The sequence below is a fragment of the Fukomys damarensis genome, unplaced genomic scaffold, assembly GCF_012274545.1.
Source record: "Fukomys damarensis isolate Sample0158 unplaced genomic scaffold, DMR_v1.0_HiC HiC_scaffold_6, whole genome shotgun sequence".
Lineage (NCBI taxonomy): Eukaryota > Metazoa > Chordata > Mammalia > Rodentia > Bathyergidae > Fukomys > Fukomys damarensis.
Window position 1 is genome coordinate 26,262,635 of NW_022900918.1, and position 16,538 is coordinate 26,279,172.

The 16,538-nt window shown below is 35.6% G+C and overlaps 1 protein-coding gene across 7 annotated transcripts in view; it reads left to right on the forward strand.

Annotated features, from left to right (window-relative positions):
* Gpc5 (glypican 5) overlaps window positions 1–16,538 on the forward strand; it is a 1,306,099-nt gene that overhangs the window by 25,359 nt on the left and 1,264,202 nt on the right. For all 7 annotated transcript variants that reach the window (XM_010630566.2, XM_033760931.1, XM_010630577.2 and 4 more), the window contains exon 2: window positions 11,627–11,788. In XM_010630566.2, coding sequence (XP_010628868.1) covers window positions 11,627–11,788 — 162 coding nt within the window. The remainder of the gene's footprint in view (window positions 1–11,626; window positions 11,789–16,538) is intronic.

The following is a 16,538-nucleotide window of genomic DNA, read 5'->3' on the forward strand; positions in this document are numbered from 1 at the left end:
GCTTCTAATAGAAAGCTTTAAAAGTTAGTTTGTGCCCTTAGTTTTTATTCATACAACTGCTAAGATACCTCTGTAAGCCTTTTCCTTTATTCTCTCCTAAGTTGTATAATAAATTATAGATGTCATTGACCAGCTAAAATGTTGGGTACCTGTAAATGAGGCCAAAATGTGGATTGTTTTACTTAATAAAATACTAACGGGGTTCTGTTAAAGGAACAGCAACCAACCTGTAACTGTGAATGCTTTGTCTCCAGTATTTGCATTACATTCATTAAAGTATATGAGTCCTGCCTGTGGCTCTTAGCTTTAACTAAAATACTGTGGTGCCACCTAATGAGTATAGCATACTGGTTTTAGGTTATAATGGAATTGGTGTAAAATTATATCCCGTATAGTGAAGTGTTTGTGGATAAGGAAAATTAGCATGTATGTATGTATATAATATTCTATATAGAATGGCCAATTAAATGCACACATGAAGGTTATTACTCAGCCTTAAAAATGAATGAACTCTTGCTTTGTGACCACATGGGTGAGCCTGGAATACTTTTCTCTAAATAAAGGAAATATTTGGTTTTCAGAAAAGGACTGAAACAAGAACTACGGAGAGCTCTGTCTAATGGTTTTTCTTCCACGTCCTACCTACTATGTGCCTGTTTGTTGTTGTTCTACTTTGTGTTTCTTTTTGTGTCTCTGTGGTGAGATAAGCAAGGATATTTCATGCCTATATTATATAGAAAACATTTCTGACTGCAAAGAATTTAGGCTCTTAAGTTACAATTTCAAATTTGTTGGTGAAAGATTCTGATTGGTGCCGTTTGAGTCACCCATTCACTGTCAGTTCAAAAAGTAACTAGAAATGTGAGATTACATAGGTGCCTCCTTCATAGATGGGGTGTTGAGAGCAGAATTCTCAGTGAAAATGAGCTTTATTATAAGGTGGGCTGCTAACCAAGGAAATGTTTAGTGGAGTGGAGCTCTGAGTTCCATGTATGCTTGAAGTTTTCTTTTCTCACTCCCATCTGAATCCCTGCCATTGGCCTGGATTTCAGTCTGCTTATATGAGTGAAGCGCATACATCCTTGAAAAGGAAGAGGTATCGCTTAATTTTTTGTGCTGGGTATTTCAGAATCTCAGCTTCAGCTCAGCTTGGAGGCGCTTTGCCACACGGATATACCTCATTTGGAAAAATGGTGTGAGTGGTTGGTTATTGAGATAGTTTATCTGGGTGAGTTGGTTAAAGCAATAGAATAATTTGGGACCTAAATTTAGGAAATGAGATTACAATTAATTTTTCATATCTTTCAAGTGCCTGGTTATACTTCTGCTGTATGCATCTGTACATGTGTGTGCACATGCGCACGTGTGTGTGTGTGCATGTATGTGTGCGTGTGTGTGTGTGTGTATGCATTTTATCTTCCAAGCTCTTAACTGGTAACAAAGTGTAAATTGCTAACTCCAGATTCATGTCTTGAAGTTCCAGAAGACATTTAGTTTAGCACGCCTTTTTTTTCTGCTTTAGGGACAGAGAATATATCCTTTCACATTAGAAATGCTTATTATTGGTTATAAAAATAAGGATGTAAGGATGTGATTTTGTGTGAACATTTATTGACCATTGCTAGAAAAACAACTCTGAGCACATTATCTATTGAAAGATCATTGATGCCATCCATATATGTGAGAGACATCATTATTGCATCTGTGAATATTATGTTGACCTTATTTGTCTGAATTTGCAGATTCCTGAATGTTACTTGTTTTTTATTGACTCCAGGCCAATAAAAACTCATAATAGCTGAAACATTTGATAGTTTTCTGTAATACATTTTCATTTTCATGAATATCAGTACACACTTTTATAAAACAATTCCAGTATGCCATAAAGTAAAAAAAAAATGAATCTACAAATTACACTGATACATTTTCATAAGGGATATTTGTAAAAATGTAAATACAATAACCAGACATACTATTTCAAATGGCTTATTGAATCAGTTTTTGATGTCTTCAGCAATACCTTCTTCCCAGATACATATTTAAAGCTATTTTATTAATTTTGAGCTAGGACAGTGCCTTCAACTTTTTCTTTAAATATACTACATATGAAATTATGGGGAAAGAGAATAAGACTAATGTTTTTTTAGAAAACTTGATGCCAGATGCTGTCTTAGTTATTTACAATATGTTTGGACAAAAAAGTAAGGGTGGTTATTAACCTATTTGAAGTTAGAGTTTAGAGAAGAAGTACTGTCAATTAAGTACACTTAAGTAAATACTCAGGAAAGCGGAGGACACAGGCGATATTAGAGGCTCTTGGGCAGCCCTTCCAATCAAGACAGGCATTAACGAGCATTAAATTTTTTACACAGGTTTTAGTACAACAATTTCCTGTGAGTTGAGATGACCTTGTAATTAGTCCTTGTAATGAACAGAACCCCAAATTCAATGTGATTATTCTTAAAGCAGCTGTCTAGTTACAGTGAAGGAAGCAACCAGAATGGTGTGTGTGTGTGTGTGTGTGTGTGTAAAAGTAAATAATGGGTCAAGGTCAGGGATACTGATAAACATTCTACCTTGTACAGGGAACTTCCTTACCAAAAAAGAACTAACTGGCCTCAGGTTCAGTACTGTTGAGATTCGGAAGCACTCCAAACTTCATTAACTAAATTTTTTCTTGAGTGCTCCTGTAAAACCTCTCAGTACTTTTTCATTAACTTTATTGGTACATTTCAGGTACACACTATTGGGCACTTGTATATTTACATGATATATCTTGGTTCTTATTTTTTCCCTCACCTCCTTGTCCTCCCTTTTACCCCTCCACCCCTCCCTATTCACAAAGACTTTGCACTTTTTCCTTATCTCGTATTTATTCCTTTCCCTTCTTTCCAAAGTTCAAATTTATGTTTTCAATATTTATATTCTTTCTAGGCCCCATATTTGCATTTTCAAGTATTCTCACTTGCTCGGTTGGATACCTAATAACTCCTTATGTCCAAAATTGAATTCCATTTTTCCCCATGCAAATTTCCTCCCTTATGTCTTTCTTTTCTGTTAAGGATACATACAGACTATTCATGCAGTTTCTCAGGTTAAAATCTAAGTGTTTTCATTGATTCTTCTTGCCTTACCTGCTAAATTTCATCTACATTGTCTATTCCAAGTAATCTTAGGTGTTTCAGCTATTATGAGTTTTTGTAGGCTGGGAGGCATGTCTAACCTAGTTACTTCTCTATTCTTTCACTGTAGTACTAACTGATTTGCAGTTAAGAGATAGTATCAAAATAATATTTGGGTGAAGTTTTAAGAGATGGATGAGGTCAAGATACTTCCCTCACTGTAATCAAATCATTATCATTAAAATAGTTAAATATTCCCTACAGGCCCTATGTAGACTGACTTCATCTTCTCTTTGTTAGCATATCTGTTTTCTTGCCTTTTCTTTTATCTATGATGTTTAGTAGTTTTGACTAATGTGGTTAGATATGATTTACTCTGCATTATTTTGCCTGGGATTCGTGAGCTTTTTGTTTGTTTGTTTTTTGTTTTTTGTCTTTTTTGGTACCGGGGATTGAACTCGGGTCCTTGTGCTTGCAAGGCAGGCGGTGCAACCACTGAGCTAAATCCCTGGCCCTTCAGTGAGCTTTTTAAATTAATTTTTGATATTCACAAAACTCGGGAAATTTATGGTCATTTAATGGAATATTTTATTTCCACTATTTTCTTCTTTGTCTTCTAGGATTCCAATGTTAAGTAGGTTGCATCTTTTTATATTTTTCCACTGACTTGCTCTATCCAGCTATCTATTGTATCTATCTTCCTTCCATTTATTTTTAATCTTTTTGTTTTCCTTATTTAGATTGGATATATTATGTTGATCTTTCTTCATATTCATGGACACTTCCCTCTGTGAACACTATTCAGATTTCTGACCATCCAGTGACATTTTAATTTCATATATTTTTCAGTTATGAAATTTCCATTTTATAATTTTTTTCTGAGGACCCACGTCCTTTATTTATTCTGAGTATCTGTTCTTTTATTTTATTGAGCATAGTTGAAATACATGCTTTAAATCTCCTCTTGAATAATTTTAATATCTAGGTTCCTAAGGTTGACCTTACTTTGTTTTCTTCTCTCTGGAAAACAGCTTGTATTAGGCTGATTACAAATGTTTACAAGAATTTTAGCGTGTCTCTTGTACACTGTGAGTGTTGCATTATGGTGACTGGATTCTAATATGTCTCTTCAATGAGTGGTACTATGTCAACTTTTGGAGAAGCTTAACTGGTTTGGACTCCAGCTGCCCACTGTGTCTCTAGGTAACAACTACAGTTTTCCTTCATTTCTTTCCCACTTGACTTGCCAGGAGTCAGGCCACGTACTTAGTCTGCTCCATTCACAGAGGTGTTGCTCAGGGCTCAGCTAGGTTCACACACAGAGATCAAGGTTTCTGCCTCTGGCCTCTGTTCCCCCTCACACTTTCCAGCAGCAACCACAGCCCTGAACTCAGTCTTCTAGTTCTTCATTCTAGACTGAACATTAGTCTGTGCTGGATATTTAGTCACTTTATACAGGAAATGACCTCACACCAAAAGCCACAGAAATGAGAAACTGGCCTCATTCTTTCCCCTTCTTTCAAATATTTTAAAAAATTATCTATTTTGTTATCACACATATTTGCAGTACATAATGACCACATTCATCACGGGGGATTTGTACATGTATGTAACACATCTTAATTCATTTTTGTTCCCTTCCCCTTCCCTCTCTCCAACGCTTCTTGCCCTCCCCTTTTACAAAAGCTCTATTTCTATTTTTCCCCTTCTGCCCCTGTAAATTGCTTTCCTTTCCTTCTCTCCCCTCATCTCTTGTTTCTCTTTCCTTTCGAAAAAATTTTTCTGACTTCCTTAATATCTATCTATCCTCCATTTTGCTCCTTACTTACACTTTGGGTTTCTCACACAAGAGAAACAATGTGATATTTAAACTTATGTGTCTGGTTTATTTCACTTAAGACTGTAGTCTTAAGGTACATCCATTTCTTTAAAACTGTCTGAAGTCTATCCTTTTTATGCAGAGTACTACTCCATGATAAATAAATACCACATTCTATCCATGAATTCATTTGTTGATAGGCATATGGGCCATTTCCAAGATTTAGTTATTACAATTGTGCTGCTTCAGAAAGACACCTGGAAGAAGAATAGCTGGGTCAAATGGAACCTCTAGGTTTAGTTTTTTGAGGAGACTCCATCTGCTTTCCATAGTAGTTGAATCAGTTTACACCCCGACCAACAATGGAGAAGGGCTCCTTTTACCCTGTAGCCTCACCAGCATTTGTTATTGTTTATTTCTCGATGGAACGACATTTGTTATTGATTATTTCTTGATGGAAGCCGTTCTTCGGTTATTTCTCTTTGTCCCGAGTTAATGTTTGCTAGCTGTAAGATAGCACAACCATACTACAGGTAGAGCCGTAATTGTTTCTTGTCTGTTTTCATTTTAAGATAGGGAAATTGAACAGCAATCAAAAGGGTGTGATCAATCCCTCCATTTAGTATAAATCCCTTTGACATCTTGAAATCAAGTATAAAAGAAAATCAAATGATATGGCCGATTATTACCCTAGGAGACATTACTATTGTTTGGCCAGAGTTCTTTATATTGCAGATGAGAGTTGACCCTATGGTAGATCTGGTCTTCACTTTGAGCTAAAAGGTGACAATGGCCTGTGCAATTTTATTTTGATCTGAGTGTAGTGGTACCATGGGCTTTTTCCTATGCTTACTTAGCACCAATTGAGATGATACATGTGTGTTACCATCATAAAAATCATACAGATTCAATAGGGGAGAGGTAAATGTTTTAAATCACAGTGGAATGTGTTTGATTAACCAGCATTCCTATTTAAAAATATTATTAATATAAAGTGAAGTATAGATACAGAACAGAAAACAAATATATGGCTTAATAAGTTACTGTAAGTCAAATATCTTTTTAACAGCCACGGATCTCGAAAAGTGGGCCTTTATTAGCCTAGAATCCCCTTATGAATCTCTTCCTGTTTAAACAATTCATTCTTTAAAAAATAACCACTGCGCTGAATTTTATAATTAATTCTGGGTGCTTTTAAAAATAGTTTTACAACTCTAATATGTTGCCCTTAACATTTCTGTGTTGTCTATATGTCTCTTTCCCTTTTTTAATTGTGATAAAAATAGATAACAATATGTAATTTAATTATAATATTCTTGATCATAGGCATGGTGCTATATAGAAGGTCTCTGGAATTTTTGCAGCTTGTGTGACTCTTTGATATACTTTTTGGTCTATGTATTGCCGATTGTGTACTGATAGTGCAATACAAAAATTCTCCTTAGTATATTATGTGTTCTCTAAATTGGCAAGTAGATTCAGAGACTATATTAGATTCGTATATCTAATGGTAAAATACTGTATTAGTTATATTTGGCAAGACTACGAGAGACACTTAATGGTCAATTGTTTCTCTTTTTGGTCTGATTTTAGCAACAGTTGTCACTTAATGTCTATATGTACTGACTCATTTGTGATTAATAAATGATGACATTATAGTATTTCTCTTTCATTTGTTATAAAAAGAGGCTTCCCTCACCTATGACTTGTATTTATTAGTATGGTTTTTTTATACAAAAAACATGATGTGTTTGCTTTTCCCTTCTCATTTACCAATTTTCAGAGCAATTAATTTCCTTTTCTTTAATTTTCTGAAGGTAAAAACTCATTTAAGTAAATATCATTACATCCCATGGATTTAAGTGCATTTAATTGGTTGCATTCCATTTAGAAGTTCAGGTTGTTTCATGTTTGGTTCCTGGGAAACTTTTGAAGCTGGGCTTCTGTTATGGACCGAATTGTGTTTCTCCAAAATTCATATGTTAAAATTCTAACCCCCAAATGACTGTAATTGGCGATAGGGGCTTTTTAGGGGGTAATTTATGGTTAAATGAGCCTATAAAGGTATTTATGGCTATTGTCCATATAGGAAAAAGAAACGGCACCAGGAGTGCAGGTGACAGACAGGGAGAAGATGGCCGTTTACAAGCCAGGGAGAGACCAGCTCACCTGGACCTTGATCTTGGACTTTCAGTCTTCAGAACTGTGAGAAAATAAATCTATTGTGTTTAAACTACCAGTTTGTGGTGCTTTTTTATATCAGCCCTAGAGGACTCATACAGCTCCTGAGTTCTCTTAAAGGACTCTCATAGCTAACTCAGTAACTTCTTTGCTATCTGACGGATTAGGCATTTGAGCATCTATCATCTTATATATCTCCTGTCTCAAATCTAGAAGAACTGATGACTTCTTGAGAGAAATGATATTTCAAGACCATCATCTAGACAAAGGGGATGGCCTCTTTGATTCGCGTCATTGTTTCTTGGCCTTTTCAATGAATTCTTTTTTAAGGTGAAATTCTTTATGACTTTACCTTAGCAATTCCAGTTCCATCTCAAGATTACAGAGTTTTACTTAACCACTTCTATATTGCATCTGTAGCTGTTTTTTTGTTTTGTTTTGTTTTTTTTTTTTTGTTTTTTGAAGCAGGGTCTCACTATGTAGTTGAGACTGCCCTGGAACTCACTATGTAGCCCAGGCTGGTCTCGAACTCACGGAGATCCTCCTGCCTCAGCCTCCTGAGTGCTGGGATTACAGGCTGCCATGCCCGGCAAGTAGCTCTTTTCTTACCCACTAAAATTTTTGATTTATAAGGATGCTGGATAGAATCAGAGACTAGAATTTGACTACTTCACAATTACGTATGTGTGCTTTCCATATTACTCTTACAACAGTTTCAGAATAATAAGAAATATGGTTTTTAGCATCTTGTTTCCTTCTTACTCTTTCCAGGGGTGTATGTTATTTGTACTTGTCTTCGATATTTGTGGTCATCGTCTGTCAAATCCTTCTATTCTTTTTTAATTTTTTCAATTATGTTACATTTGTGTAATTAGCTCTTATATTCCTTCCTTCTAGTTGAATCTTCAAATAGTATAACTGAATTCTGGATTTGATTTTGTTTTGAAGGATGTCTTTCTGTCATGTTTTCTTTGCTGCTCTTTTCCTGACTCGCTCTTTCTATTATGACTCCGTGTCAGACTTGATCCCATTATTTTTTATTGCTTGTTTTTGGTGAAGTTATTTTTTCCTCCTGAATGTTTTGCTTGAAACAGGCTTCAGAATAGATTTTCTAACTTTGTGGGACTAATTATTCTGCTGTTTCCGTGTAGCATTTAGAAATACAGCTGTGCGTTTCTGACACTTCATGGATTTAACCCCCTCTGGTCTACACCTTCTCTTTCTACCTGTGTGGATTGCTTCTTCTGTTGACATTTTACTCCATTTCCAGAAGTTTCTCTTCTGTGCTGGGGTTCTGTTTCAGGAAGGAGGCCTGCTGGCTGGGAAACAGAGTTTATAGGGAGGTCTGCTCTTGTCCCCTCATTCTGTTCTGTTAAGGCTCCATCCCACACAATAAATGACAGAGCGGAACTCTTCCAGCTCGGCTGCTGCTCTGCAGTGCCGTCCTGTGTGTTGCTTACCCCTCTGGGTTCTGCTGTTGTCAGGTCTTTAGATCTGTGTCAGTTTCTTCCTCTCCTTGCTGCCCATTCACTGATGCTGTGAGGGTGTCGTGGCTGTTGGAAGTTTGCCTCATCCTATTTCTGTATTGAAGTTTGTAGGGATATTGTGCTATCTAGTTTTGTGGATGTTGATTTTGGATGTGTTTTCAAGCTCTGTCTGATTTTGTCTAAGATTCAGAGATAGTGAAAATCATGATGCACTGCCCCCAACTTTTCACAGTGCTTCCTGATGATCCCGAACTAACATATCGAACAAGTACACAGCAAGTTGATAGCTATAACAGTTTCTTATGCTGCTGAACAGAAAGGAGCACTTGTTAAATAATGCTGCTGCTTTGGGTGAGGAACTCAGAAAAGCACCCACAGCTCTGGTTGAAGACTTCTTGAATTTATTTTTAATTTTGTTTTTTGTTTAGTATTTCCTGCAGAGTTGGTTTCCCTGTTCAGAAACATGACAGCTGCTCTGGAGCCTGAGTATTCTCGCTGTTTCAAAGCATTCTGTGATTACCATGTTCTCTGTAGCCAGGCTTTTAAGTCTTTTAAGAGTTTCTCTTGTTACTGTGCAGTGTATGTTTGAGTTTTCTCCACTGTTGCTTTCTTATGATGCCTGTTTTATTTACAGTGGAAGAACCATAGTCTGGACTTTTTAATCAACAAGCATCTTCCTATGCTCTTTGTACAGATACTGTGAAGGACAAAGATGTGGTCCTTTCCCTGAGGATTTCCTTTAGTGCATCCTACCTGTGTCCTGGACTGATCTAGGAAGAAAGGGAATGCTTTTTATTTTTTGTCAATTCTTTTCCTCCTCTACTGAGACCCCAGTTCTAAGTTATTTAAGCTTATCTTATAGGTGATACGGATGAAAATATTGTGCCATTTAGAAATATTGATTTTTGAATTATAGCATTAGAACTCTGATTTGGGTTGAAATTGAATTTTATGCTGTCATTGCAAACTTCTAAGATTCTAAATGAAAGTCTAAATTAATCAGTGTAGACCCTCATCAACTTGAGGTGTGTATTTTCACTGAGAGGTCTAAATTGCTATACATGCTTACCTAGAGTTGCTGAGACCTGTGTTTTTTTCATTCTTACATTATGTTTAGCATAGCATAGGAATACGTAGCATTTTTCTAAGTGTATGTTCTACCTTTGCAAAATGGGTCAAGAAGCAAATGGCAACTCTACTGACTTTACATTTTAACCTATTTAATTTTGAATAAATCTCCTTGAGTAGTTCCTAACCTAAAATTTATTCTCTTGCAACTTTTCATAGAGATATCTTCTTTCAAAACAGGAATAAGAAATATCTATTTATGTCTATAAACAAACTATAGATTTGAGGTTTTTTTTCCTTGCAAAATATTGGCAAAGAACATATCTTGAAACTTTGCTTCTTTCTAAACTTTCAGGCTAATTTTTTTTTTGTGTCACTGGGAAGTACTTATCCTTTTTATACCTAGATTTCCTCATGTGTAAAATATGGCAGTAATGGTACCTGTTATTACAGGGTTGTATGAATATTAAAAGAGCTAATGCATAATTGAGTATTTGATATACTCTGTAATAGTTCGGGCAATTAGGATATAATAACAAACGCCACTCCTCACACTGGGGCTTAACAATATTGGTGGGAGAGCTAATTAATTGATAATCACATAAAAATTGCTCACATAATAAGTGCAGTGGAGAGACATTTGCTCCTCCAAGGGTATGTTGTAGGGAATTGAGTTGCTGGGAAGGTTATGGAAAGTTTCCCTTGAGAGGAGCGAGTAAAGATCTAAAGAAAAGTGGAGAAGAATGTACTAGGTGAAGGTTTGTGTTTGTTGGCGATGTGGGTGAGCACATCTAGGAGGAGAGCGTCCCACCAAGAGGGAGGCACAGGGAGAATGGCTAGGAGGAGTCTGGTGAATATGAGGAACAGAAATAAGGCCAGAGTGTGAAAGGAAGGGTATGAGGTCTACGTTACTAGAGAATAGGTTGGACGTGGGGGGAGGAAAGGGCGGTTTGGGGAACATTTATATGCCATGTTTAGGAATGTGATCTAGTGAAATAGAATTAGTTATTGGAGTTCCAGAGACGTACTTTCTGTGATCTGTTATCATTACCGTTGTTTTAAAATTCCCTAATAGTCATTCCTACGCTAAACAGGTTCATATACTTCAGTAATTATTCATTGCTTCTTTTCCCTAAACTCTTATTATTGTGCATCTCTGAATGCTAATTCTCCAATCCTCTCATTTAGGAATGAAGCAGGGATGATAGCATTGTTGTCTTTCAATCAATTTTACTATTTGAAGTAATTTTATTTTGTATGATGTTAGGTAAGATAAATGCAAACCAATTGCCAATGCGTTACCTGCTGTGACATTTATAATTATGCCACTTAGCCTTTGTAAAATGCTCAAGTGCTGTCCTTTGTTGTCCAACTTAAACAAACTAAAGCCCAAGTTATTAGAATTGTTGATGTCCCACGTTGACAGGTGGCTCAGAGTGATTTCAAATATTTTCAACTTATCCAAAGCCAATTTTTGGAAGGGTAAGACCTGAGGCAAAGTGGGAGGAGCTAGAAAGGGGGATGTTATGTATACGTATTTGTGTGTTTGCACATTTTATTTTTATTGATAAAAATGAGTGAATGTGGAAGCAGCAAAGCTCCTCATACACCAAGGGCCACAGCGTTTCTTCGTGCTATAAAAGAAAGGAGTAACTGCTTGTGCCCATCTGGTAGCTTTGGGTAGTCTTGGCGCTCACACCGCGGTGCTTCGTCTGGGTTTCCTCTGGGCGTCAAATCCTTGGACGAAGAGTTAGTAGTTTACAGTATTTTGTTCATGTTTCCTAATGGAGGATAGAGGCATTTTCTTACAGCAAATGCTCTGGTAAACCAGTTCCTCACGTAGAGCACGAGCCCCCTTGTGTTCAGGGCTGATCATAGCGCCTTGTACGTAGCATGTAATCTTGTTAAATGGACGGATGATCATTCTAAAAATCTTGTATGTGTTCCAGGACCTGATCTTCAGGTTTGCACATCCAAAAAACCAACATGTTGCACCAGGAAGATGGAGGAGAGGTATCAAATTGCGGCTTGCCAAGATCTGCAACAGGTACTTCAGACATCTACCTCTGCACTAAAGCAGCTCATCGCTCGAAATGCAGCTGCTTTTCAAGGTAAATGTGGCTGCCTGGAGTTCTGAAGCTAACGACCAGCCTTGTGTTAGTAATTGTCTACGATACCAAACTGGTGAACTTGACTAGGTTTATTTCCTTAGATTCGCGTAGTATTCTAGTCTAACGTGAAGTTTTAGCTTTTTTAAACATTGTAACTTGTTTCTGGGGTCATCATGGTCATATAATTGAGGTGGACTAGAGAATCTGTTACGTTATTGAGATGGGTCTTAATCCTTATGGGCCTCTTCTAGGTTCCCCACTATGGTCCCACAGATTTAGTTCAGTGTGAACGATCAAAATTATTCGATTTTGTGAAAAGTATTCTATAGCGTAAAATCATGTTGCTTTAAGCTAATTATAGATTTATTAATTTAAAAATAAAATTTCAATAAGTATTTGTCTAAGTTTTCCCTCTTCAATTGGCTCTGATTTTCAGGAGAATACCAACTCCAGAGTGCAGGCAAATCTGATAAATAATAACCTGGGAAATATTAATAGGATGTTTAAGGGTCAGCTCAGACCAGAACTCAACCTTAACTCTAACAATATGTTCAGAAATAAAATGAAATAAGTTATAAAATTATAAGGCGCACTTAAAAATACATGATATTTTCCTTATGTTAGTCATCTATAAAATTTCTTATTGCTATAATAAAATATCTTAATTTATTTCCTCTTTGTAAAGCATTAGCTATTCTGTATGCGACTAGAATGAAAATATCTGCTTTTCAAGCAAATACATTGCTTTTTTCGACACAGAATATAACTTCTTTTAGTATTCCTTTTTAATAAGCATATTAATGTCAGTCTATTTAAATAATTTGCTTTATGTGTATAACACAAAGCTGATTAATTTTTAAAACTATACATATTAAATGAAATAAATATAAATCAGAATAAAAGTTGAGCTAAAATGTACACCATGATGAATTGATGACTTTTATATGGAAAGAATAATGGTATGTAAAAATGTTATTATAACTATTTTTCGATGTGTTAGAGCATAACTATTTTTGTTATGGGATTTGTTCATGTTGGGGAAAATGTATTGATGTGCATTTTAAACATTTATAATTTGAACTGGCTAGATGGAAAGGAGTTAGCTATCAACTGAGAGTTGTGTGATGCTTATTTCTCATGAAGCTGATGATATGTGTAATATACAAAACACTTTCCAGAGGTAACAGGTAGTTGATGAAAACGTAACAGCTGGTTGAGTCAAACAGGGAGTCTGTGGTTGTTGGCTACAAACTTGAAACAGTAAACTAGACTCAAGTGAAGAAAAGGTGTTTTCTTGAATTTTTTAAAATTAATTTTATTGGTACATTTAATGTATACAATTTAATGAGTCATTGTTGGAAATTTGTACCTTTTCATAATCAACCTTGGTTCTTATTTTTTCCCCATTGCCCCGACCCTCCCTTTAACCCCTCCCTCCCTCCCTCCCTATCTACAAAGACTTTGTTTCCATTATTTTTCATTAGCTCACATTAATTCCATTCCCTTCTTTCCTTTCCCCTCTCCCTCCCAATTCCCCTTCCTCTTTGTCCCTTTTCTTCCTATTTCACATTATCTATTCCACCTTTTAGTTGCATTTGAAATTCCTTTTGAACAGGATGGCTTCCTTATGACAGCTCAACTTTTAATATCAAAACTAAATCCCTCCAAATAAGAATAAATGGCTGAAGAAGATCATGACAATTCTAACCTATTCTTTTAGATGGTGATTTCTAAACACGTGGGTGAGAAAATGTCATCCGTCACCGTTACTATCTCATAGGTCCCAGTGTTGCTTCCATATTTTCTTCTGTCATCAGACTCTTCACATATTCTTGGATAAATCAATGAAGATCAAGCTCATTAAGTTCAAAAGGTTGGGGGACCTGGAATATTTAGACTGTAGATAGATTGAGTCTACTGAAAGCTTTGGTGATATTGGTAAAAACTGGTTGAAAACCACCAGCAGAAATTCATATTAAGAGCTCATTTTGTCTCTGTTTGACTGAAGAGCAGGTAATTTCATATTGTTATTTTCTGTGTGGTTATTTTCTTGTTGTTTGTTTAAAAATTAATTATGAAAATTAAAAATAAACATTCTTAAATGTGATTTGTTATAATGTTATCATTTTATTGTTCTGAGGAATGTAAAGCTTTATTTAAGAAATGTGAACAGGAAGATAGATTTAGAAGAAATTTGCCTAAAGCCTAATTTTACTGAAATAAATTCTTTTCCAAGAAAAGCTGCTTTTAATTGAATGAAAAAATAACTAGCTTTACACTTATTTTAACAACCTCCTTAAATATATATTAAATAACATTAAATATATATGCTAAAAGCCATATTAAGAGATCATTTTTGGTGTCATAACTGAGCAGACTACTTTATCAATAAGTAAAATGCTCTCCATCTACTCTCTGTGCATTCAAAATATCTGAAAAAATTCAGTGTTTATTATTTTTCTCTCATTGAGTTATTGGTACATTTTAGGTATACAGTACAGTTACATTCATCTCTGGGATCTTGTACCTTTACATGACAGGTCTTGATTCTTATTTTTTCCCCTTATCCCTGCCCTCTCTTCACCCCCTCCACCCTTCCCTATTCACAAAAACTTTGTTTCCATTTTTTCGTTCCTCATTTTTTCCTTTTCCCTATTTCCTTTTCCCTACTCTTCCCACTTCGCCTATACCTTTAACCCTTTTCAGTCTTTATTTTTGTAAGGTGAAGAAAGCCTACACATTTTATTGGAAAACTTCATCTGCTGGAGAGAAATGCAATAGAGGAATCCACTTCTTTACTGATATAAATATACTTGCCACATTTTTACTTTTAGATTTTCAAGTATTTCATTTATATTTGTTACTTCAGCACTGCTACTCTTTTTTGGGTGATATGCTGGGTTATGAAAAATGTTGGACTGGTAGGTAGTTTGACCCTTTCTCTCGCGGATTTCAAGGACCCTGTGGAAACATGTTTTTGGAGCTTTCCTCGAATAGGGTCGATGGGAATGATCACTCGGCTTAGTAGATGCACAGCTCTGCCAGATGGAGGCTGGAAGTTTGGTGACAGGAGAGAGAGAAAGTCATGCTGGTACGGGCTACTGCAAGCTTTATAAGGTTATCCTGTGTACAATTCACATTCAGCTCTGGATCCTGCCCCCTTGGTACGCTGACTAGGCTAGAGTCCGCGTGGGGACAAGTGTACATTTTTTTCTCTTAAAGAAATTTACTAAAGCTTGCTTCAATGAGCTGTCCTTAACAATAAATAGCTAAACAAACAAAAAAAATCTTTTGTTTCAGGCTCATAATTAAGACCTGCATTGTTACTCTTTAAGGCAGTCGGTCATGCAGCATTTTATGAGGTGAAAGAAACTGGTGCTATCCTTGTGCCCGGTGTTCATAAATAAGGAGCGCAGTTTCAGAGCGGAGCACTGGCCTTGTTACAGTGCAGACAATGACTGTTCTTCTTTTCTGGGGTTTAATAATGCTTGCGAATAAAGGGGAACAGGCTGGAATCATGCGAGAGTCTATTTCCCTTTGGCTCTTTTACTATGAATATGAGATTTAATGCCTTGAAAATATTTTAGAAATTTTTAGATAATAGTTTTATTTATTTATAAAGTATAATGTGACTTATGAAGAAATAGGGGAAATTGAAAGAATATTTCACCTGTAAAAAAGCACCACATCCAGAGTTCAAATTTGTCAGTTTTTTATATATTTTTTGGGGGGGTACTGGGGATCACACTCAGGACCCGGTGCTTGTGAGGCAGGCGGCGGAAACACTGAGCTAAATCCTAGGCCCCAAATTTGTCACTTTTAAAATCTCCACTTGAAGACAGTAGTGTTTGTTTTTTTAAAGCTTTTATTTAAAATTTAAAAAAATATTTAAGTAATACAAGTAGATATTAAAAAGAAAATATAAAGCACTCCTATAACAATAAAAAATATAGCAAAATAGTAAGAGAATTACAATGGTCGATACACTGTTTTTAAAAAACATAATACAGAAATTTTAATATCAATCTCAAACATAAAATTAAGGAATACTTTAGAAGACAATACGAAAGCTTGTGTTTTATTCAAACATTAGGGGGATAGGTTATTCATTAAGTTCATTGGCACATTTTAGGTGTACATAATGATCACACTCATCATAGGGAATTTGAACGTGTACATGGTATAACTTGATTTATTTTTTCCCATTTCCCTTTCCTCCCTTTATCCCCGCCACCCTTCCATATTTACAAAAGCTTTGTTTCCACTTTTTTCCTTCTTTTCTCATCTCTTTCCCTTTTCTCCTCTTCTCCCTTCCACTTAGGGAGGTGGGATAAGAACTTGTATCATTCCTTACAGGTGTATCTTTTCCTATATATCTTATCTTCAAATATCCTCTCGTACTTCTAAAATATATGGTAGGTACTTCGTAATTATTCTGGAAAACTCCCAGTTTCTTATATGGATTTCAAAGCAAATACAATTATAAAATCTGACAGCTAATGATATTTAGAACAAGAATGATTTCACATGTTTGTTTAGGATTTCATTCTTTTGGCTAATAAGATTTTTATTTCTTGATTATGAGTACTTGAAATGGTAAAATAGGCTTGTCCTCTCAGATTGAAGTGTTAAAATAAGAAATTCAATAGAAATACATTCCTATATTTAATGAAATAGGAATGTGATCAAAATTAATGTCTTATTTAAAAAAGCAAGTGAAATGAGTATATATATATATAGATATATATAT